This window comes from Phoca vitulina, unplaced genomic scaffold (assembly GCF_004348235.1).
Source record: "Phoca vitulina isolate PV1807 unplaced genomic scaffold, GSC_HSeal_1.0 scaffold6, whole genome shotgun sequence".
Taxonomy (NCBI): Eukaryota; Metazoa; Chordata; class Mammalia; order Carnivora; family Phocidae; genus Phoca; species Phoca vitulina.
This window is the reverse complement of record NW_022589709.1, coordinates 62,703,048-62,727,848: the sequence shown is the minus strand read 5'-3', so window position 1 is coordinate 62,727,848 and position 24,801 is coordinate 62,703,048. Positions and strand designations below refer to the sequence as shown.

General features: G+C 36.7%; 2 protein-coding genes and 1 pseudogene across 5 annotated transcripts in view; 1 reads left to right on the top strand and 2 right to left on the bottom strand.

Moving 5' to 3' along the window:
- ERCC8 (ERCC excision repair 8, CSA ubiquitin ligase complex subunit) overlaps window positions 1-15,650 on the bottom strand; it is a 60,601-nt gene extending 44,951 nt beyond the window's left edge. For all 4 annotated transcript variants that reach the window (XM_032404369.1, XM_032404371.1, XM_032404372.1 and 1 more), the window contains exons 1-3: window positions 15,526-15,650; window positions 6,770-6,865; window positions 1,663-1,764 (exon numbers count right to left, since the gene is read on the bottom strand). In XM_032404369.1, the coding sequence (XP_032260260.1) occupies window positions 1,663-1,764; window positions 6,770-6,865; window positions 15,526-15,602 (275 nt within the window). In that variant the 5' untranslated portion in view covers window positions 15,603-15,650. The remainder of the gene's footprint in view (window positions 1-1,662; window positions 1,765-6,769; window positions 6,866-15,525) is intronic.
- Window positions 15,651-15,768: 118 nt separating this feature from the next.
- The window catches only part of NDUFAF2 (NADH:ubiquinone oxidoreductase complex assembly factor 2), a 147,758-nt gene continuing 138,725 nt past the window's right edge, over window positions 15,769-24,801 (top strand). Inside the window, exon 1 of the mRNA XM_032404368.1 lies at window positions 15,769-15,964. Within this exon, the coding sequence (XP_032260259.1) occupies window positions 15,838-15,964 (127 nt within the window). The 5' untranslated portion in view covers window positions 15,769-15,837. The remainder of the gene's footprint in view (window positions 15,965-24,801) is intronic.
- On the bottom strand, window positions 23,353-24,257 carry LOC116632403 (annotated as a pseudogene).

The following is a 24,801-nucleotide window of genomic DNA, read 5'->3' as shown; positions in this document are numbered from 1 at the left end:
GTAAAACAAATCTTTAATGTAGTGATTAAAAATAAAAGCTCATTTATATTTTAAATTTAAATTTAAGAATAGGACAAAATATTATATTATTATCTTACCAGGTATGACCTGTTATTCTCATTCACATTTAATGAGGATTTTGGTACAGAAAGGGAATCTTTTTGGTGCCTAAGAACATATGCATTAAGTAAAGCAAAAATAAATATCAGCAAACACTCTAAGCCATATTAACTAAAAATTTTTAGTGAAATTATTTTGTAAAGTTAGATTATAAAGTCTTCAGATATAAAAAATGCTACTTTAACTCATTTTGCAAACATGCTCACTGTATGCCCATTTACATTCAAAGTTATGCTTTTAAAGACAGAGAGTGAATCCAAGAAGAATGTCATGGTAAAGCAAAAGATTGATACACTAAGCATTTACTTGACTTTAACTACCAGAAAAGTAAATCACAGTTCCTCAGGAATAACATTAGATAGCATGTGGTATATATGAAAATACTATTTTGATATGTAACAAATTAAACAATGTTAAAATGTTAGCTAAGATAAGAGAAGAAAATGAACTAAATGAATTAATTAATATGACTATCTTACACTTTAGAATTTAGGGGTTTTTTTTTGGTACAAGTGGAGTGAGAGTATAAAATGGTGTAAGCCTCTTAGCAACCAAGTTTCAGACTATTTGAGGTATTATCTTTGTGTACCAAGTGTCCCTATAATTATATTGCTTTACAGAGTGGCCTTACGGTTTTTAACATGCTTTTTAAAAGACAATATTTCATTTAAGACTCATAAAAACCTTACAAGAATGACAGGACAGGTATAATTATCTCTAAAACAAAATAATCTGAGGTTCAGAGAAAGAGTGTCCCAAATCTTTATTTCCAAAGTGAAGCACCAGAGCCAAGAAACAATCACAAATCTCCTCCCAAATACTCCATGGACTTATGTACCTATTCTAGTGCTTTGGGAAGAGCTTTAATACAGAGTGATTGTTGACATTAAATGTTCATGAAATTTTTCCTCTTGAAAGCATTTTCCTAACACCCTTTCTTCCTGTTAACTCAAAGCTGTGCTCAATATTGGATCAGATACAGGCGACAAGGAAGAATTAAGTAGCCATTATGAACAAATTACAACAGTCACAAAACATCTTTCTAGATGCTTAAAAATAATTCTCACAAGACTGGAAAGGCAGTAAAGAATAGTCAGGAGACTTAAGACAAAGAGAGGTATGTTAAGTTAGACAGCTTTGAGTAAGTAGAGAGATAAGATGGTTGTGTATAGGTGTGTATATGTGTGTGTATGGTGAAGGACTGCCAGTATATTTACTGCTTCTAGCCATTAATCTTTTTGTTCTATGAATATAATTTGAAAAATATAATTTTTGTTTATAATTAGCTGAAAGACATAAATTTTATGCTAAGTGGTACTAAAAACTATGATTAGTTACTGCGGTGTGCTAAGTAGGTATACAACAAAAGGACATAATCAAAACTTTTTATTTTCAAGAAAATGTCAAAGGATATCCATGTGAAATGTGACATTTGAACAAGTTGCCTGAGACAATCATATGACTGCTATTTTCATGTTTTGCATTTGAAGCAAAAAGTATTAAAATGTTTATAAATTCATGAATTACATTTTTAATACACACCTGCCAACGGAACACACTGCTTTACATGTGTAATAAGGTTGTCTGCTGGAGTTCTCAAGATCATAAAGTACAATCACACCATCTGAACCACCTGATAACATGCTAATAATAAAAAAGTTCACATTAATTTGTCATTTTATGTACTTCATTTATTATATACTGATCCACAAACACCCAAATGTATTATGCCCACAAATACAGAGTAAATCTTCGTTAATAAAGATTTTTAATAAAGTAAAATTCCTCAACCTAGTATTTGTAGAATATAGAAAGTTTCAATCTGTGACCATTTAAAGTTCACCTTTATAATTCCAAAAAGGACAGTAGAAACAAGATGGCAAAAGATCTATCTTAATTAAGAAAGTAAAATATTATGAAGTCATTCTTAATGTCCTAATTAAAATTGTGATAAATGAAAATGGAATCAGTGAGACCAGCTGTTACTGATGCTAGCTATCTGACTCTGGGCATGTTACTTCACCTGTCTAAGCCTTCAAACATTTCTGAAAAAGGGTACATTTTCATCTAAGTCATAAAGACGATGTAAAGATAAAAGTTATATGCAAGTGAGTTTTATACTGCCTCATAAAAAATAAATGATTAATAAATATTAGATTTAGTATTAAAAACACATTTACTCGCTTTATTCAACTTTGTGCACTTGAAATATGTTAGGCACTCTGCTAATATAACTGTCCATAAGACAGGCATAGTTTCTGTCTTTCCAGAGTCTACAATCTAGCAGGAAAGACAAACAGATCTATGAATTTATATGTCTAAATGAAGAATTGCTATTTGTTAATCTTATTGCTCATAATCAAATCTCATGTTGCTGTCGCTCTACTCATTCTGGTTCTCTGATTTTACTCTTTGGTAAATTCCTAAGAAAGGGCTAATGAGAGCAACAGGCCCTGAATTCTTGTATGTTATTGACAATTTGTCTGTTCTTTTGTACTTGAAAATCAGTCTGGCTGGATATATATATAACCCTTGAGTCACATTTTATTTCTCTGAACATCTGAGATAAGAAACTTCATTTCTTTGGGAATAAAGCCCCAAAGCAGTTTAGTTAAAACAGGATTTTCTTTCTCTTATATCTAGTTTTAGATCTTATTTATTTTAGGAAACTTTTCTTGGATTATACCTTTAATATTGACTCCGTTCTCTTCCTTTGGGTTTCTTCTCTGGGAATTCCTATTAAATGTATGCTGGATCTTCTCTATCTCCCACATATGTCCCCATCTCTTGAATTATCTTTCTCCATTTCTTCTTGATTTTTAAAAATATCCTCCTTCTACCTTCTATTTCTAAGCTATTACCTCTTGTATTCATTTGCTTGTGTTCCTTATGCTTTAGTCTTCATTTCTGAAACATTTGCCTTTTATTTCTAATTTTTTCTTGAGTTTGTTCATCTCATTTCTGAGTTTTCTTAATTCCAACTTATGTTATTCTTTCAGATCTTGTATCTTTTTAAAATGACTTTAGCTAGTTTTAAAATATTAGGTTAGAGTTCTCAACTATTTCACAGAAATATCTTTCTGGCACAGCTACACTATCTAAAGGGGCATTACTTAGTCTCTTTGTTCTTATACTAATTTTGAATGGACTTTGATTTTAATCCTATTATTTTGCTCATATTTATACGAAATTTTCTTAAACTTCTAGAAAGGAGTCTTGGTTTAGAATAATATTTAAATGTTGTATCTCTAGAATATCTTCCTCTTCCTTTTTTATAAGATGTTCAATACATGGCACCCCACTTTTAGAGATTTCTTGGTTCTGTTCACCTCCTCAATTTTTATCTGGGCCATCTTTTCCCTTTGTTTCTATTGTCCCTATACTGCTCAGTTTGGATTCTATTCTGAGCAGTTTCTCCTCACTATAGGGTTTTGCCCTTTAGGAGATCTTAAGTTGACAAGCTGGAGAGATCAGTGGGCCCAGACTGCTCCAGCCCCTGCCAGTCTTACTGTGAAGCCCTTAATCATTGGGAGGAGGTCATCCTCTCCCCGTGTCACCCCCTGTAGTCAAATTAGCTTGCTGAACTTCCAAGTAACGTTGGTTATTTTGGAGTTATCAGGTCTACTAGATGCTCCACTGGTTTTCACTGTCTCTTCTGATATAGATGCTGGTACCACACAGATCTTGTAAATATGGATGACTTGTTCCCACTCATCCATATTTTGTGGGTTGTGGGGATATTTGATCACTTACACTTGTTCTAAGTGTTATACATTAATTTTTTTATATTACCCTCTTTAGTTTCTTTGTTAAAGTGCAAGATAAGGAGCTTGTGCCACACATGAACACAATTCTATCTTCACTAAGAAAGTCTTGTTATGAAAAATAAATTGTGTGCTTAGTGATGTACTAAACTTACATTCTGTACAAGCTCCTTATCTTGTTAACCAGTTACAAAGGGTTCATGAACCAGTGGCATGTCCAAGTAGCACTGATTTATAGACTTGTTTTAAGAAAAATTCAATACCAATTTGTAGAACAATAAGGTTTATTTAAAAGTAATTCTTCAAAGTTCTTTGCTGAAACAGTTCTAAAAATCTGATTGGGGGTAGTAAAAAAAGACAGCAAGTAATGCCATGCTAAAGTGTTCACCACAAAACTTTTGTAGTTAACTAAGTATTTATATAGGAAAATATTTATAAATTTTAACAACTACAATTTTTATTTTCATTGATAGAATTTTGCAGCTTATTTGGACACAACTATGAGTTACATGTATACCAAAACCAGTTCTGAAAATATTTTTGCTTCCTATTTGAATTTTGTGAAATACTTTTTTTTTTTTTACCATGGCACATGTATTCTCAATGCAAAAACAAAAAATTTTTATTCAAAGGTGAGCATCTTAACTGAATTTAAATTGTATTTGTAGTAATGTCACATGCTTCATCTTTGCTAGAATGATTTCCAAAAGCTTTCCTTGGATTCTGTTAATTGGTTGAAACAATTGAACCACTATTGGAATTAAATGATTCTGTATTTGAAGGATCTGTGGACAATGACATTATTTAACTGTGAGGTTATTATTCTGCTCATAGGGTAATTACAGTAAGAGATATAACGTCATGTTTTTATATGGACAAGAAAACCTGGTATTAAAGATGAACAACAATAATTTAGAAGAATTTAGAAGATATCAAAGAAAATTCAAGCTTCACAGAATGATATGCAAATGTACTTTATGCAATTGCACTTGTTAAAACATTATTTTCAGGGAGACTTCTTAAAATAACTCCTAACTTTGGAAATAAATGCTTCTTTACCAGATGTGTATATTCTGGTTTCTGGTTTTCAGTGATATCACTACAACTCTCATGGTGGTTGGTAAATATTAAAAAGTATTTTGAGCAAATTATATGTGCACTGACTTTCTTAGGAAAAACATGAAGATTTAATTTTCCATTAAACATATATTTTGCTTTTTATTACTCTCTTTGCTGCCTAAAGGATTTAATGCAAAATACAAGTCTTGGCAAACAAATGAAATAGTTAGACTTCACTACAGTGAAGTGTAGTGAGAATCTTGACTTTTCTCAATATGCTCTGCAAAAAGACTCCTCAGCCTGTATTTCTCACACATATTTTATGCACATATAATCTGAGAAATCAGATTTCTCATCTTTCTCATTGACTCTGACAACTGGTAACCTACTGGCTTCATGTACTTCACAAGTTAGACAAATGATCTCTATTCCAAATGGCTGGCTGGAGAAGCAGTACTGAATATCTTTTCCACCAGCACCCATGACCAAAAGAAATCAGTTATCCCTTTCTGTTTGTGCCATTGTTTTATAAGCAAATGGCCCTCAGCTGACCTTGAATGGGAGGTGTTATGTTGCGTCTGGAAAAGTTCAGAACGAAGAAAAGAATTATCGCTGATCATCTTTTAGATTTAACCATGTGCTAAAGTGAGAATGTGTTCACTGTACATGTTTCCCATATACTACTAGGTGGGACTATGACAGTGGCTGAAAATTAAAACCAGAATTCTTCAAACCTGTCTGGTTCATTTTAATGTAAATAATAATAACACTTCATTATAATATAAGAACTCTGGGGCAATGCTAAACACATGATACAACAAACTTCAGTTACTGTTATACTTGTTCTAATTACAGACCACATGAAGCTTTTTGAACTCTCTTGTAAGAGTAATAATGGGATCAAGATGTTTTAAGTGGGGGGATGGCATGTTCATAGTTGCATTTTTTTCTTTCACTTTTTTTTAAAGATTTTATTTATTTGACAGAGAGAGACAAAGAGAGAGAAGGAACACAAGCAGGGGGAGAGGGGGAGGGAGAAGCAGGCTTCCCGCTGAGCAGGGAGCCAGATGTGGGGCCCTGGGATCATGACCTAAGCTGAAGGCAGACGCTTAACGACTGAACCACCCAGTCGCCCCAATATTTGCATTTTTCAAAGCACTCCAGCTGTTGTATGGAAAAGGACTGAAAGGAGTAAAAGTATAGGTGATAATATTTTTGATTAAGAGGAGTAGAGGCAACCATTTATGATATGCCAGGTCCTATGCTAATCATGTTACACATATAATCTCAATTAAGTTACAACAAACTTGTTAGGTAGCTGTTATTGTTAGCATTGTATAGCTAAGGCAACTGAGAATTAAAAAGGTTAGGTCAATTGCTCAAGGTCACTTAGCTGCTAAGTGATAAAGCCCAGGAGGAGCTCAAATAAAGGTCTGGATTACTTCAAGCTTAATCTTCCAACATATAGTTTCACTTTTTATATTCTATTTGTTTTCCCATTAGACTCCTTCAGAGTAGCAACTCTGTTTTAAAATGGTACCTAAAGCACACACCCCAGCACTTAAAAGCCCTCTGTATCCAAAGAAGTTCAATGTCTGTTACAATGAATATATTTATATAAAGTAGTTTGGAAATGTTTACCTGGAAACATTTTAAGGGTGTGATGTTTTGTATTTATTTAAATTATTAACATCAGACTTAAAATGCTACAATTTAGAAATTTTACTACTTTTTATGAGACTTTACATAAGTAACCTGAAAACAAGATTTTACTGCATCTCACTTTGAACAACAACAAAATGACTGTTTAAGTGTAATAAACTTACTATCTTGCTTCAATAGGTTCAATGTCAAGGGTGTTAACTCCACTGCCATGGATCCTTTCAACATCTCTGTCTTTGTTTAACTCCAGTCCCAAAACCCTTGAAAAAAATATAAAAATGGAAAGGGGGGAAAAGAAAGATAAAACTAAACAATGATAAAGTAATTTAAGCATTAAAAACATCCTTATTTCTCCAAAATTACATGTAGTACAAAAATTGCAAGTAATGCTTAAATCTTCTACTACACATTCAAAGGTATTTACAGATTTTTAAAGACCTTATACGAATTTTAAAAAATGCCAACAGTACTAACAATTATATATAAAGAACTTCTCCAAAGCATTATCTTAAACTTCATTTAAAGGGGTACTTCATTAATTTTTATTAAGGTATTTAGAGACTGAAATAAATTTTCATGAACAAAAAGTTAAATTCTGGTATCTTAAACTTAACTGAGGACACCTAGTGGACAAAAGCTTAAATTACAGTACTTAAAAAAAATTTCCTGAAGTGTTTCTTATGCTTTAGGTAGAAACAAAATGACTATGTTCAATTCAACAATTAAGCACACTTTTTAAAAGCCAATTAAATATCTATAAAAAGATGAATAACAAGTACTCTTACAAATTAAGATGAATGAAATTTCTGATATTGCATAACTGTAAACCATCATTATGTATAGTGCTCATTACAATGACTAGTAAGTGCCCAGTGAATGTTAACTATTAGAATTTGTCTTAGTCTGTTGGATGTTAAAGAACATTTACATTAATTTAACTAGAATGATTTCTAAATTCATTACTGACCAACATGATGCTATCTATATGAAAATTTTTAGCCTATTTGTCAGTTTTATTTTTTAAAAATAACAATGCACAGTGCTAGAAAAAATACAAACTGATACTTTTATGTCCTCACAGTAGCAGTATTCATAATTATAAACATTTTAGTAATCATTTTAGCATATCAAATGTTTGATTTAAAGATACACACAGGCCTTTGTCTTCTGGAACAGTTTAGCCTTAGGTTCAAATATCCAGTCTAACATTTACTACTTTTCTGACCTTGATCAATAACAGTAACAGCCAACATTAAGAGCCTACCATTTGCTGACACTGTGATTAGTGGTAATAAAAAGTGTAATAAGTGGTAATCTGAAGTGATGGATTTCCTAGGTGGTAGGTTATATTAGTAACTGCTCTTTCTGATTATAAAACTAAGACATAAGTAATTTGCCCAAGGTCATACATCTAATAATTGCTTGAACTTGGATCTGAACTCTGACACTTTCTCTCCAGACCATTATGCTGTTCTTCCATCTCTGAGCTCCAGTATTTCACCAGAAAACAATTTTTCACATTTTCTAGCGAATTCCCATTTCTTCTTAAAATATTTTTCTATTTTTCATTTTTATTTTATTTTACTTCATTTTTTTGAGAGACAGAGAGCATGCGTGGCGAGGGGGTGGGGCAGGCAGAGGGAGAAGGAGAGAGAGAATCTTAAGCCCCAATGCAGGGCTGGATCTCACAACCCTGAGATCCTGACCTAAGCCAAAATCAAGAGTCAGACACTTAACTGACTGAGGCACCCAGGCGCCCCTATTTGATGATTTTTCAAATAGTAACAGTAATCTGTGCTTCTTGTAACCAGTAAAATATCATACAAACATGGACAAAGGTAATCACCCCTTCCTTGAGTTCCTTTCTCTGAACAGTGAGAAATGTAGCTCCCACTATCATTAATATGTTTATTTATTTGATCAATGCCACTGAACGTAACCAATCTCCCATCACCAATACCATCTCCATCCCCAACAAGAAAATTGCTCACCAGGCTTGGGCTTTGATTTCTGCCTCCCCTAATACTCCTAATCACCTGGGCTTGTTAGTCCCCACAATCAGACTACCTCTTCAACCTGCTCAGGGTCTCCAATATCACTCTAAAGCAATCTAATCCCAGCCTGTGTATGGAAGCCTACCTCTGCCCAACCTAAAGACTTTAGGACTGAATTTTTAGGGAACTAAAAGGGGTTAAATGAAGGAAAGTAAGAGGATAATATGATAGATAAACAAGGGGACGGTGTGTGTGAAAGGAGGCAAGGTGTGCAAAAAAGAGTTAACACAGCATGCCAGAGACTGCTATCCTTTAGAAAGCCTACTTGCAAGATTGGCCTTTGTCTGCTTCTGTGATTGCAGATTCTAATCATTCCTGGATAAGAATGGTTCACTGGGCCTAAACTATGTGGAGCCAACAAGGTGCTTTGTGATGAATACCTGCTTTCCTTCTGAGAGTCTGGACTTTTGGTACATGTTAAGTACATAGAAATTTTGGTTCATGCTCTAAAAGAAGAGATAAAGTCCTTCAGACAGAAGGGAAATGATATAAGAAAACTTGGGATATCAGGATTGAGGAGGGAGCAAAAGAAATGATAAATACCTAGGCAAATATAATTGACAAAGTATGCTTGATAGCTGAAAACAAAATGTATTAACATTATCTGATGGGGTTTACAATGTATGTAAATGTAATATGTGAGACAACATATATGGCGGAGGATAAAGAGTGATGAAGTTTCTATATGCCAAATGAGGCAGTAAAATATTGATTCTAAGCGGAGAATGAAAAGTGGGTATTTTATAATTCCTAGAGCAACCACCAAAAACAATCATATAACGAGATGTCACAAGAGATAAATTAAAATGGAATATTAAATAATGTTCAAATAACCCCCAAAAAAGCAGGAAAGGGGAAACAAAAATGTGGAGCAACCAGCACTCTCATCCACCACTGGTGGGAATGTTAAGCTTCTAGAAAACTACCAGTTTCTAAAAAGTGAAACACAGGCTCTAGTCATTCCACTGTTAGGCACGCAGCCAAGAGAAATAAAAGCACATATCCACACAAAGACTTGTGCATGAACATTCACAGCAGCTTTATATGTAATTGCCCAAAACTGGAAACATTTAAATGTCCATCAACAAGTGAATGGATAAACTGTGATATATCCACAGAATAGAACATTCCTCAACAGTAAAAAAGAATCAAAAGGAGAAACTTCAAAATAAATTATGCTGAATGAAAAGAGCCAGATAAAACATGATTTTATTTATATAAAATTCTGAATGTACAAGTAATCTATGCTGACAGTAAGCAGTGGAGTGGTTTCCTGGAGTAAAACAGCATGAAGCAGGGAAAGAAAGAAAAGAAGCATTACAAAGAGTTAGGATGAAATATTTGGCTTATGGATATTAGTTATTTTGATGGTGATGGTTTCAAAGCATATATGTATGTCAAAACCCATCCAGCTGTTTACTCTAATGTGCAGTTTATTGTTTGTCAATTACACCTCAAGAAAGTTGTAAAAAAAAAGTGGGGTAGGAATTGTAAACTTTGCATATCCGTGTTCACGCTTTTGCCCTTAATCATTGACAAAGAAGAACTTGGGGTAAATTAGAGTAGACATCTTCTTTAAATAAAATAGGACTGTGTAGTTGTTTAGTTAAGCAAACACATCACTTAACGAGGGGAATCTTTAAGAAGAAACACTACCTTAAACACTTTATTTCAACTTAAATATATAAGCAATCCTCATTTTGCACAGTTTGCAAACTAAGCACAGAATGCAAGTTACCATGATTTAAATACCAGACCCCCCAACAATATGGTTCAAAATTCAGTTACCATGGTATATTAATTGTGACTAATAGCACAAAGCACAAAGTTGGCTACTAGCTTTTCAGTCCACAAATCACTACAAAAATAACATGCACATCATAATTCGTGACCAATTTACATGACTTCTTTCAAAGTCTGCAGGTGATTGGTTACTGTACATTTGTCATTCAATTCACACAGAGCCTGCAAAGTTCTGTACTTCTGAGATAAACCCATACGAAATTTTAGAAAAATGGAGAATTAAAAGAGGGAATTGACATGGAGGTGCACCAAAAATATGCTAAGTGATAATGCTGGAAATAAAACTCTAATGGAATGTAAATGGAGTTACAGAAGAAATAGTTGATTGTGGAAATGTTGACACTTGTGGCCATTTGAGAATCTCTAGAGAAAGACTGAGGAAATCAATGCAGGTGAGTGAACTTATCCCAATAAATGAGGAAAAGTGGTCATGATGAGAAGGCTGAAGATGTCTGGGAGGAAATGACACTGGCAAAAACGTTCACATAAAAAAACTCTCAGAGACATATTTCACGACATTGAAATGCAAAGGACAAAATGTTGGAATCTGATTCGGACTTAGAAAGAATGATAATTAGCCAAGATATAGAACAGATACTCAACTTGCATTAGAAGTTTTACAATGAGAAGACCAGTGCCACTCAAACTACTCTTGATTTCAGTTGGTTTTTTTTTATTTTTTTTTTAAGATTTTATTTATTTATTTGACAGAGAGAGACACAGCGAGAGAGGGAACACAAGCAGGGGGAGTGGGAGAGGGAGAAGCAGACTCCCCGCAGAGCCGGGAGCCCGATACGGGGCTCGATCCCAGGACCCCGGGATCATGACCTGAGCCAAAGGCAGACACCCAACGACTGAGCCACCCAGGCACCCCTTAAACAAAGAAATAACTGTAGTTCTCATTGTTTCTAATGTCTTATATTACCGTGTACTAATATTAGCTTTCCTATTTTTTTCATTTCTTGTATATTTAGGATGGACAGTAAAAGTTTACTGTTTGACAAAGAAATTTTAAATATCACAGAACAATAGTAATTGTTCCCTATCCACTGATTATTAAAATTACTTGCCATAGATTTTGCCTGGCACAATTATATTATAGATGTATAATACTATGGAAAGCAAGGACTGTCCAAATATTTGTATGCCAATTGTTTGAAGTAGAGTTAAACATGCTGAACAGAATGCCACATCACCTTTTTTTTTACAAACCATACCCATAACTATATGTATTCTATGATTTTCAAAAATAGGTTTTATTTGGAGAGCTGGGGTGACTTACTCGGTTGAATGTCCGACTCTTGATTTTGAGTCAGGTTGTGATCTCAGGGTCGTGAGATTGAGCTCTGCATCAAGCTCTGCACTGGGCACAGACTTAAGATTTAATTTAATTAAAATTAAAATATATGTTTTAGTCATTAACTTGTTATTTTAGTTGAGACAACATTTAAGGCATATGCCAAACAAATGAATATGGAATCTCAGACATGCAAAGCAATTGAATGTGGAATCTTTCTCAAGCAATGGTTGCCAATCCTGGCTATACATTATAATCACCTACGGAGCTTTAAAGAAATCCCAGTGTCCTGTACCAATTAAATCAGAATCTCTGGGGTTGGAACTTTGGCATGAATACTTTTTCCAAAGTATTTTTTCCAAATCACCCTATGTGATTCCAATATCATGGCAAAGCTGAAAAAAAACTGTTCTTTTAATATTTTCCTCCAGTCTTTCATAGTATGATTTTCTCAATCATACCTCACTGAACAGCATTTTATTTTAAGCGATTTGTTTGGATTATTTCAAAAGTGGTCCATTTAGTTTTTATAAGAATAATAATTCTTTTTCATTTTGTATTTCATTAATTCTTATTAAAATGATGTAATCAGAATAATAAAACTGGCATTCTCAGGACTCGGGACAAATACTGATTTTTGATAAGCATATAAAGCAACTGGTGGGAGAGATGTGCATGGGATTACTAGATTATAGGCTTTTTAGCCCCAAGTGTTAAGTATGCTGGGGGAACCAGCATGTTTTACACAGGAAATGAAACCCATTCACAGATGGATTAATCTGGTGATCTTCTTAGGAAATATTCACTATTTCAAACGTTTACTTCTTCTTCTTTTTTTTTTAATTTATTTATTTGACAGAGAGAGAGATAGCGACAGCAGGAACACAAGCAGGGGGAGTGGGAGAGGGAGAAGCAGGCTTCCCACGGAGCAGGGAGCCCGATGCGGGGCTCGACCCCAGGACCCTGGGATCATGACCTGAGCCGAAGGCAGACGCTTAACGACTGAGCCACCCAGGCGCCCCAAACCTTTACTTCTTGTAATGAAGAGGTTTAGGTCATGGAATTTTAACAAAGAGCGATACTTAGTTGCTTCCTCAGACCGATTAAAAGACTCTGGAGACACCCAGTATTTTAGACCCTCAGTAGCTCACATGATTTAAATTATTACTGATATGATAAGACTTCTGAACATAGTAGAGAAAAAATAATGCTGCTTCTTTTCAAAAAAGCACAGATATTTTTACTAAAATTAAAGGTCTAACAGTCAAGTTCATTCATTTTCCAATGTTTAATTTGTTGATCCTAATGGAAGAATTGCAGAACTACTTGGTGGAAACAAGCTAAATTATCGGAGATTGACCAATTTTGATAAACATAAATTTTGAGTCTTTGAAATCATTGAAATAAAAACCTCTGGATATGTCTGTATGCTTTTATTAGAGTGGATCACTGAGCTGAATAGGAATTACTGTCAACTCTGCACTAATTGGGGTGGGGAGAGGGGGCCAACAGTAGATGCAATTTCTGAGATGCCATTTCTGAGATCAGATTATAAGGAATCTGGCTCCCATCTTGCTTGCCCTTTCTTGCTCTCTTACTTTCTTGTTTTGATGGAAGGCAGCTGTCATGTGATCCGAGAGGCCTATGTGAAAAATAACTGGAACTGAGGGAGACCTCTGGACCAAAGTCAGGGAAGATCTAAATCCTGTCTTGAGTGAGCTTGGAAATAGATCCTTCGAGAGTCAAGTCTTGAAATGACTATAGTCCTAGCCAATATCTTCATTTCAGCCTTCTGAGAGACTATGAGCCAGAAGACTCAGATAAGACACACAGATTCCTGACCTCTAGAACTTGTGAGATAATAAATCTTTTGTTACTTTAAGCTGCTAAGTTTTGGGGGGTACTTTGTTACCCACTCACTGATAAATTATGCTTGGGGTACTTTGTTACCCACCCACTGATAACTAATGCAGAAGGTGAGTTCTTCTTTTGGGATATTAGAAGAAAATCATGTCCATCAGTTTTCCAATAAGCAACTGTACTCTGCTTTTCTCTCCTTAAGTTTCTTTAAAAAGCCATCAGTGTTGGCAGTTCCCACTTCTTTTCCTGTCATTCTCCAACTCACTGAAATCTTACTTTTATTCCCATGATTCTCTTAAAAATGCTCTTCCCAAGGTCATCAGTGATCACCCTGTTGGTTAAATATAATGCACACTTTTAATTCTTCCTTTATTCCTCATATTTCTTGAATGCATGCCATTCACTTAACATAAACTTTTCTAGGCCCCTTCTCTCATGTCTCTTTTTCTCACAGGGTTTAAGAAGACAATATACTAATAAGAAAATATGTATATAATACAATTTCAGTAGTAATAAATTGAATAGATAAGCAGAGTAATGGGAGGGAGAACCACTGAGAGCAAAGAACGGGGCGAGGGCCAGCAAATGACACATATGAGGGCTTCCTCTTCTTTCAGTTTAAGAGACACTTCGTTGCCCTGGTTTTGCTGCAACGGTTCATTTGTAGTCTCTTCTTCTGCCTAACTTTAAATGTTGATGTTTCTCAGATTTTCGGTCATTGAAATGCTTTTCTTACTCTACAAATAATGCCTGGATGATCTCATCTCCACCTCACTTCAAGTATCATCTCACATTAAAGATATCTCAATTTCTTCTAAGCAACAAATAAGTACATTCAACTTTCTCCTCTCTCCAAGTGAAAATCTTCACAGGTTCTTTGAAAGCAATATGGGAAGGGGTACCTGGGTGGCTCAGTCGGTTACGCATCCGACTTCGGCTCAAGTCATGATCTCAGGGTCCTGGGATCGAGCCCAGGGTAGGGCTCCCTGCTCACTGGGGAGTCTGCTTATCCCTCTCCACCTGGCCCTCCCCCCCCACCCCCGCTCCTGCTCTCTCTCTCTCAAATGGGTAGATAAAATCTTAAAAAAAAAAAGAAAGTAATATGGAAAATGTCCGTATGGTCAAGTTACATTCACTCTGCTACATACAAAGCACGTATCTGGGAATCATTGTTGACTCCTCTCTTTTCATCATTCACTATATTCAACCAATTTACATAGCTGGTTGATTCTATTTCTTAAATGTTTTTTAAATATCTTCACTCTTTTCCACCCAACCACCATTTCCCAGGCTTCCATCTGCTCTCTTCTGGACAACTGGAACAGTTACCTAACTTGACTCTCACTCTTGCTCTCAACTTCAATCCATTCTCCAAGCAGATGACAAAATCCAATAGTTGTCACCTTCTTCTCATCTTCATACCTCTTCACCAAGCACACAAGGCTCTTTCTCACCTAGCCCCACACTACATCTCCAGCTTCATCTCTTGTCAATGGCCCCCTTGTCTGCTCTAGTCATGGTAAACTTTGTTCGATTCCTGGCCTATGCTCTACCCTTAACATAATGCTTGGCAAACAATAGGAGCTCAGTAAATATGTCGACTGAATGAATGAAGGAATCCTTGGAGAGTAGTTACTCCTTGGGGAGTGGGAAGGAAATGTAATGTGAGGGAAAAGGAATAAGATAAAAGGAAAGTATCTTCCCCAGAAGCCGCGTGCGCACCCACCAGCCTCCAGGTATGTAGAAGGCATCTTATTTTCGTAAGGCACAGAGCAGAAGAAATTAAAAGTCTAGTTTGGTGGCAGTAAGGTGATAATGAGGCGGGAAAGTGGGAGGCAAGACTAACCACAGAAACAGGTCCAGATTTTAAATGGCCTGTTTGAGAAAAAAGTAAGGTTTTCGTTACCTCTGTGTGGACTCCGCTCTCCGGAGGCGAAGAGGGTCGTCCAAACCCGCTTGTCTCGCTAATAAAAACCCTAACATCCCGTTCCTTTACACCGGCCTGAAAACTGGACACCGCCATGACAGAGCTCGGAGGCCGGGCTGTAACAGTGGAGTCTCCCATTGGTCAAGCAAGGTGCCATCCGACCAATGGTGAGCGCCGTTACTAGAAGGGCGTGAGAATGGAGTGGGTGGGCGGGGTCAGCGGCTGGAGAGCGAGTGTGTTTCAGTCGTGGCGAATCCGGCAGCGATTCGTGCTTAAATCCCGGCGGACTGCATGGGTTGGTCTCAGGATTTGTTCCGCGCCTTATGGAGAGCGCTGTCAAAAGAAGCGAAACAGCAAGTGGGCACAGACCAGTTTGGGAACAAATACTACTATGTCCCCGAGTACAAGAACTGGAGAGGTGAGATTACAGCGAGCGCGCAACGTTTGCGCGGTCAGTAAATAAGGGGAACGTGAGCGCGTCTCGTCAACTAACACAGCGTGCGATGGCTGTGATGTCTCCTGGGGTCACAGCCCAGATTCGTTCACCCTGCCGCCCCTTCACTCTGAGCTGAGCGCTTGGCGCCGCGGCCCGGCCGCAGTGTGCCCGCCGTCCGTGGGTTGCAGCGCCTCGGTGAGGTGCCACCGGCCGCGACCCGCGCGAGCACCGCACCACACACGCAGCTCTCCTCCCCGGATCGAGAGCCCACCCGCAGACGACGCCCCGGCGCCGGTCCTGGCCATTGGGCGACACAGACAGGGACAAGTCCACGGAGGTCTTTTCCCAGAGGGCCTCAGGAGGGCAGGGAAGTAGCTTTTCTTCCTCCTGTGCCCTCCTGGCGACCAGGCCGACTTGTGTAATGGAAGAGGTGCATCTTTGAGGGCCTCCGCTTTCCTCTTTCTTGGTGTTTACCTTTTCGGTAGCTCGGCGTTGGCCACACGCGTCACTTTCGTCCAGCTGTCTAAAGTAGGGCTGTGCACACTGTGGAGAGGGGTCCTCACAAGGTTTTATGTTACCTTTCCCACGAATTTGCACTCCAAAACCCCGTGGAGCTCACTTTAAGATCATTGCTCCAATCGTGGTGTTTCCTAGGATTCATGCAAAGTAGTGGAGTTTGGGGAGTTAGGGGGCGTTCCTGTCGGTTGAAATCATCTCACGTAGGAGCCGTTATAACCTCTACGATGTCGCTCCATCATCGCGATGCAAAAGATCTCAGGCTTTGGCATCAGAAGGGCTTGGGTTAGAACTTCAGCTCTGACACCTAATAACTGAGGGAAAACTGACAAAATATTTGTCCTCCCTGGTCTCTCAGTCTCCTCACTTGGAAGTTAGAGATGGTAATAATAGCAGTTACTGAGAAGCACTAAAATCTTTACAATATTGTGATCCATTCATTTCCGGTAGTTCTAGTCAAAGAGAATTACTCCTTCCTTACTTAGAGCACATGTAAATTGTATTTAGTGATTTATCTCTCAAAATTGTTTTGCCCAGCCTTTTTCTGTAACTTAATATCTAAGACTTGTTTCCCATTTAAATGAGCTTCTAAATTCTATCAGGGTAGGGAATATGTCTTTTTTTTTTTTTAAGTCCACAAATAACCTAGCGTGTTGATGGTGTTTCTTCACAAATTGCAACCAGAAGGAAAGATGTTTCTTTTCCATAAGTTGTCAGTAGCATTAAAAAATATGCAAAATGTCTATTGGCTTTTGTTATTGAAGTATAATTTACATACAGTAACACTTATCCTTTTTGGTGTATAGTTTTATGATTTTTTACAAATGCATAGTCCTATAACTATCACACGATCAAGATACAGAATGGTTCCATCACTCCCAAAATTCCCTCTACCCCTTAGTAGTTCATTGACCCTTACCTCATTAACCAGGCATTGGCAACCACTGATCTGTTTTAGGTCCCTACAATTTTGCCTTTTCCCAGATATCATATAAATGAAATTATGGAGGATGTAGTCTTTCAAATAAAACGTATTTCACACACCGTAATGCAGTTAAGATTCATTTATGTGTCAGTAGTTATTCCTTTTTATTGCTAAGTAGTAGTTCATTTATGGATTTACCGAAGTTTATCCATTCGCTTGGGTAAATACCTAGGAGTGAGATTGCTGGGTTGTGCGCACATGTATGGAACTTTATAAGGAACTACCCCCCTCTTTTCCAAATTGGCTATATCATTTTGCATTCCTGCCAGCAATGTTAAGAAAATTCTGGTTACACATCCTCACCAGCACTTGGTATTGTCAGGTTTTTGTTGCTGTTTTTATTTTTATTTTAGCCATTCTATTAGTTGTATAGTGGTGTCTTATTGTGGTTTTGATTTTCATTTTCCTAATGACTGAAAATGTTGAGAATCTTTTTATGTGCTTATTTGCCATGCTTAGATCTTTCGTAAAGTATCTGTTCAACTCTTTTGACCATTAAAAATAATTTTGGATCGGGACGCCTGGGTGGCTCAGTTGTTAAGCGTCTGCCTTTGGCTCAGGTCATGATCCCAGGGTCCTGGGATCGAGCCCCGCATCGGGCTCCCTGCTCAGTGGAAAGCCTGCTTCTCCCTCTCCCACTTCCCCTACTTGTATTTCCTCTCTCGCTGTGTCTCTCTCTGTCCAATAAATAAACAAAATCTTAAAAAAAATAATTTTGGATCAACTTCATTGTACCATTTCAATGAAAATACAATATGATTGAAGAAAGATTTAAATTAACAAAATCGTGTATTCTAAAACAACATAATTTGTTAGTCAAAGGATATGTTGGTCTTTAATGTTATTATAATACCAAATTGTTTTCCAAAGTGATTATAAATTTATACTTCTATCAGCTTGATATTTGGAATTCATGTACTCTTGGCTGTGAGAAAATGAGGCTTTTATTGGTGATGTAGGAGAATCATTGTATGCTGCTGTATAACATATCTGTGTTGCTCAGTTCTTAGATAATTGAAGCCTGTGGCACAGACACATATTATGTTCTGTAAATACTGTTACACATTTCCTAAGCCTTCCACTATATATAGGGGAAATATCTTTAGTTTGTTTTAATGCAAGTTTTCCAAAAATGAGTCATCTAACTTTATTTCCTTGGTATGAAAGATGGTTTTTTAGAGGTCTCCTTGAGTTTTCTTTGAATTGAATGAATTGTTGAGCATTTAACACCACCATTGAAGAGTATTTAAGAACTCTTTAGAGGAAATGACTTTTTCTTTTAATTCAGTTAGTTAGTGTGGCACCAGTCATTAAAGAACTACTATACTTTCCACATAGGATATTATTTAATGAGAGCAAAGATACTTATGCAATTTAAAATAAATCTCTGGAGTATTGTCCAGTCAGCTGAATTTAAGTTTAGGATTGATTGTTGAAATTTTAACTTTTTTTTTTGAAAAAAAAAAAAAAACATATTGGCATCTCAGGATAAAAAGATTGTGAAGATAGCGTTAGTTGGCATTTTAAATAAAAAGATGTTAATCAACATATTATTATTGGAAGTTTGCTTGCTCTATGGAAGATTACTTAGTAAAAGATTCCCCAAATAAACTTTGTCTAGAAATTTCCTTTGATATTGCACCCTTTTTATTTATACTATCTCTGAGTTTTTATACATCTGGTTCCATTTAGCTCATGTTTCAAAACGAGTTCCCTTCCTAAGGTAAATTCTTGTATACTTAATTCTGACTAGAACGTCTTTTAACCTTGTTTTATTATTTTCATCTTTATCTTTTGCACATTTATTAAACATCTGCACCCAGTTAAAACTAGCAAGTTTATTAGTGAAAGACTCTTTTGAGTTGTTAATTTCCTAATAGACATTGTGAATGTCCAAATTTGGGAAGGAAGGTGAATATCGTGCATAATTTGCAAAAAACAAAGTTTGGAGTATTGTGTTTGGCTCTGGATACCACACTTTAGGAGAGATGATTGAAAATCTAGAGTGTCCAGACAGGAGTAGTTATGAAGATGAAAATTTCTAGAAATTGTATCTATGACTATTAGCTGTGAATTTTGAGGAAATTTATCCTGTGAAGAGAAGATTTAGGAGCAGCTTCAGATATTTGGAAGATTGTTGTATAGAAAAGGATTAGGTTCATCTATGCAGCCCTTTAAATCAGAACTTAGATCAGAGGGGAGATGTTTACCTTTTTTGAAGAAATAACTTTCAGCCTATTAGAGTCATGCTAGAAAAGGAAGAGAGTGCCTTGTGTTTAATTGTAGCTGAGAGAATTTAGGGAGATAATGAGCTGGACACATTTGATCAGCACCTTGAATGATAAATACAATTTCAGAAAGAGTGGTTGAAGAGCATTCCCAGTCAGGGCTAAGAAGGGCTAGGAAACACGACAGAAACTAGAAGGTAGTCCCATGCTGGTAGGCTTCAGTGGAGAAGAGCTAGAGAAAGCTGTTTTAGTGAGGGGATCGACAGGGTCAGATACTAGATGGCCTTGAATACTGTGAGTTTGAAGTTTGCAGTTTATTCTCTAGCTGGTAGGTAGCCATTGAAAAGCTTGTGACATGATCAGAGCTCTTAAAGAAATGACTCCAGAAGCCCTGTAGAAGGTGAGCTAGAGGGGAGAGGGAGGAGCTGAAATACTATTTGGTGGAAGCATTGCTAGATTGACTGTGATTCTGGAAAGAGATGTTAGGAGACTCAAGTGATGGGAATGGAAAGAAAAGGTTTTTGGTTTTTTTTTTTAAGATTTTATTTATTCATTTGAGACAGAGAGAGAGAGCATGAGCAGGGGGAGAGGTAGAGGGAGAGGGAGAAGCAGACTCCCCGCCGAGCAGGGAGCCCGATGCGGGACTTGATCCCAGGACCCTGAGATCATGACCCGAGCCGAAGGCAGACGCTTAACCGTCTGAGCCACCCAGGTGCCCAGAAAAGTTTTGATTTAGCAAAACTTTTGAACTTGGTAATTACTTAGACTGGTGGAACGGGAAAGAAAAGATGAAAGGCCAAAGATGATTTTGTTTCAATTCTGGAGAGCCTGTGGATTATGATGTACAGATTCATGCAAATAAAGGCTTAAGAGGGACAAATGCAAATAGAGAAGTAGGCTTTAGGGTGGGTTGGTAAGAGAGTAAGTGGAATTTGTTATAATAGGACAACTGTATAATCAGGCAATTATATACTCAGATCTGCAGTTCCGAAGATGTTAGTGATTGAAATGCAGATTTGGAAGCCACCTTTATATAGGTGATACCTAAAACTGTAGGGATATTTGAATTCAAGTAGGGAGAGAGTAATCGTAAGATGATGTTAAGAGGTGGGAACACTGTCATTTCAGGGGCTTCCCATTCAAGGAGGAATATATCCACACTACCTGGCTGACATTCATGACCTTTGAGTCCATCCTGAAAGTGATGTTTGTCTATAATCTAATCTTTAGATCAATAATTTTATAAGAAGCATAGATATTTATGCTATTAGAACTGAAAGCTTACATGATTTTTACCAGGGACCTGAATCAGATAATAGTTATTTAATTGTAGTTATTTTAATTTTCAGCACTCAGAAAAAAATAAAACTTAATTGAACAAAGCTATTTAGGAGTTATATTTAGACTGTTACTTTTCGTGATACTGAGCTTCAGTTGATGTTCCCAAAACAGAATTGGTTGGGGGCAAGGCAGGGATAGCAACAGACAGTAGATAACAGTGATGCCTTCTTTCAGAATCCGGGATGGTAGATAGATTTATTTTTGGAATACATTTTTAAAAACTGTATAAACCCTCATTAGGGCTTTTTGCATAGTGAATTGTTTACACTAGGCTACTAGCAGTGATTTTCAAATTGTCATATTTTAATAATTATGAAATAAATCTATTCAACTTCAACATTTTAATAGAAAATCTTACATTCTAAGGGATTTTTTTCATTTTGTTCTCAGTTCTTTAATGAAGCATTATTTGTACATTTATGAGAATTGTGAGCAAAGAAAAATTTGTACTAAAGTTTTCATGAAAGCATTTACTGCCAGATAATATCTTGTATACTTTCTAATTTATATGGGTATATTTAGACTCACATGTATTTGGATTATCAGTGTGTCAAACACATTATTTATAATAACATTTCCTGAATTTTGCATTTTAAGCTTTTGGTTAAAAAAAAAAAGTCTTTTAAATACAGAGTTCTCAAACACTTCTGAGAAGCCAGTTCAGAAGAGGTATAGACCAAACTTTAAAAGTAATAATTTTAAATTGAAGTTTGTGGATCTAAAATTGAATTTTATTTAAAATTGAAGGGTATTTTGTATCAGTTCTATGTGGTTCCTTTTTTTAAAAAGAATGTTATAGTAATTTGATTTAACCTTTTGTTCTAACCAGAGAATCACTTCCATTTTATTTATTTATCCTTTTATTTATTTTTAACTATTGAATTAAGAAATATTTCCAGACATAAAAAGTAGGGAAAATGAGGGGCGCCTGAGTGGGTCAGTTAACTGAGGGTGGAATTCTTGGTTTGGTTTTGGCTTAGGTCTGTGATCTCAGGGTCATGAGGTCTAGCCCTTTGTCAGGCTCTGGGCTCCGTGGGGAGTCTTCTTAGGTTTTTCTCCCTCTCCTTCCCTTTCTGCCCTTCCCCCTGTGCATATTCAGGCTCTCCTCTCTCTCAAATAAATGAATAAATAAATAAAATCTTTAAAAATAAAGGTAGGGGGGACCTGAGTGGCTCAGTCGGTTAAGCGTCTGCATTTGGCTCAGGTCATGATCCCAGGACCCTGGGATTGAGCCCAGCATCAGGCTCCTTACTCAGTAGGAGCCTGCTTCTCCCTCTCCCTTGGCCTGCTGCTCCCCCTGCTTGTGCTTTTTCACTCACATGTTCTCTCTCTCAAATAAGTAATTAAAATCTTAAAAAAAAAAGAGAGAAAATGATAAAACAAACCTCCATGTACCCATCATTCACTTTCCCAGATATCAACTCATGGCTAAATTTTATTTTCTCCCTGGCTCTACTCATCTTTCCTTTTATTTTGAAGCAAATACTAAATATGATGTCAGTTTACTTGTAAACATCTTAGATTATGTCTCTGAAACACAAGGCTCCACTTTTTAAATATGACAGTAATCATCATCTCATATAGAAATCAACAATTCCTTAACATCATCAAATATCCTTTTTGTCACATTTCCTTGATTGTCCCTGGCCTTGTTGATTGATTGATTTGTTGACTTATTTTTGCAATTTATATAAATTTAGCTCCAAACAATCTTTATAATTGCTAGTATGTTTTTAAGTCTCTTGAAATTTGTAAGTTCTCTTTTTATGTTGATTCCCCTTCCTGCCCCCCACTTTCACACACAGACCCCTGCTTTTTTGGGAGTGGGTGTTGAAAAAAAGTAACTTTTTTTTTTAATGATGGCATGAATCCATTTATATTTGTTGTAGTAAGTGATTTTTTAGTCTTACTTTAGTCATCTTATTTTTTATGCTTTCTGTTGGTTATGTTTTCTTATTCCTGACTACCCTCCTTTGATGACTTTTGCAACATATCCCTTATTTTACTTGAAAGTGATTGTACCAAGGGATACCTATATTAATGCTGTATGCCTGTGGCTTCTCATAGGGCTCTGGTCAAATTTTTCTGGGAGAACTATACTCATTACTCAGGATGCTTCACTTTTAGCCTCTGCAAGTAGAAATCTTAAGAATGCCAATATCAGGTCAGATTTTCTTTTTGACCTTTGACTTTGATCTCAGACCTGCTGCTTACTTTTTTTTTTTTTAGTCTCATTGTATATATTTATTGAGATATAATTTAAAAATTGTCTCCAGCTTTACTGAGATACAAGTGTAAGGTGTATGATGTGTTGATTTGGTACATTTATATATTGCAAAATGGTTACTGCCGTGGCATTAGCTGATGCTTCTGTCCTGTCATGTGATTTTTTTTTGTGGTGTATGTTATACAATATTACAGTTCTGTGTCTTTGGATGAATTTATACATGCAGGTTCCTGCCATCCGAATTACAACATGAAACATCCCCATCGTAATAGTTTGTTGAGCGACTCTTGCCACTCAGTTCCACCCCACGGGCACTTGTGGGTCTTGTTTTCTTTTCACGGAGCCTGTTTTTGAAATGCCTCCATGTTGCGTAGATCTGGACTCTGTCTCTCGTCCGGAATTATTGCGAATCGTTACAGTAGGTGACCTTTTGTGTCTGGCTTTGCTCACTAAGTTCTTTGTGGAGATGAAGAACCCAAAGAATTAGCAGTGAAGCTTGTGGAAAGAATTTGGGATTCCATAATGGGAGTAGATATTAGGATCTCGGCAACAGCCGAAATGGACTATTTTGTGGCCAAAAGAATGGTCTGGGAGAGCCTTAAAATTGGAGCATATGCTGAGTTGGAAGGAAGGAATGGGGTGATCTGTATAAACCAGGGAAGCAGGGTAGGCACCATCGGGGGCTCCTGGATCGGCATCCGTGTGTCTCTTGGAAGAGCTGGTCTTGACTTCCACCCCAGCTAATTGCTGTTGTTTGGCTTTCCTGACTTTTGCTCTGTGGTTCTTGAACCAAACCTGCAGGACGGTGGGATGTATCTCCAGTTTCGAGGCCACTTCTTTCTGAAGGCTGGGAGCAGGGTATGGGTTCTTGCTGAACAAGAATTCCAAATCTGCCAGTTGTTTCTCAGTGAATATGGTTTGTTTCCTTTGTGAATGTTTCTGATCCTTTCCTTTAGGAAGGTCCTCTGCGCCTACCATCCCATCTAGCTGGGTCCCCATGCTCTGGTCCTGTGTCCTACTTTTTTTTTTTTTAACCATTTTTTTGCCCTGTGCTCTCAGGCCTGTTGCTCTAAGCTTGGGGTTCTCTCAGAATTTTTTGGGGGGGAAGACTTACAGAGATTCTTCCAGTGTGGCTTGTATGTCTGCTAGCTCATAAGCCAGTAAGCATTCCTAAATTTGCCTTCCAGCTCATCCTGTACCATTCATTAATTTCTCATGTACCAAATATTTATTCAGCACTGTTGTATACAAAACATACCTGTTTTATGTATTTCAGGTCTGTTTGCCTCAGTTTCTGGCCTTTTGATGTAGCTTCATCCCCCACTTATATTTTGAAAGATATCTGAGGTAAACAATCAATGGCTATTTTATTATTATTTTTTAAAGATTTTTTTTTTAAGTAATCTCTACACCCAACGTGGGACTCAAACCTACAACCCCAAGATCAAGAGTGGCACACTGCACCGACTAAGCCAGCCAGGTGCCCCAATCAATGGCTGTTTTAAACTGAACTTTTTTCCTC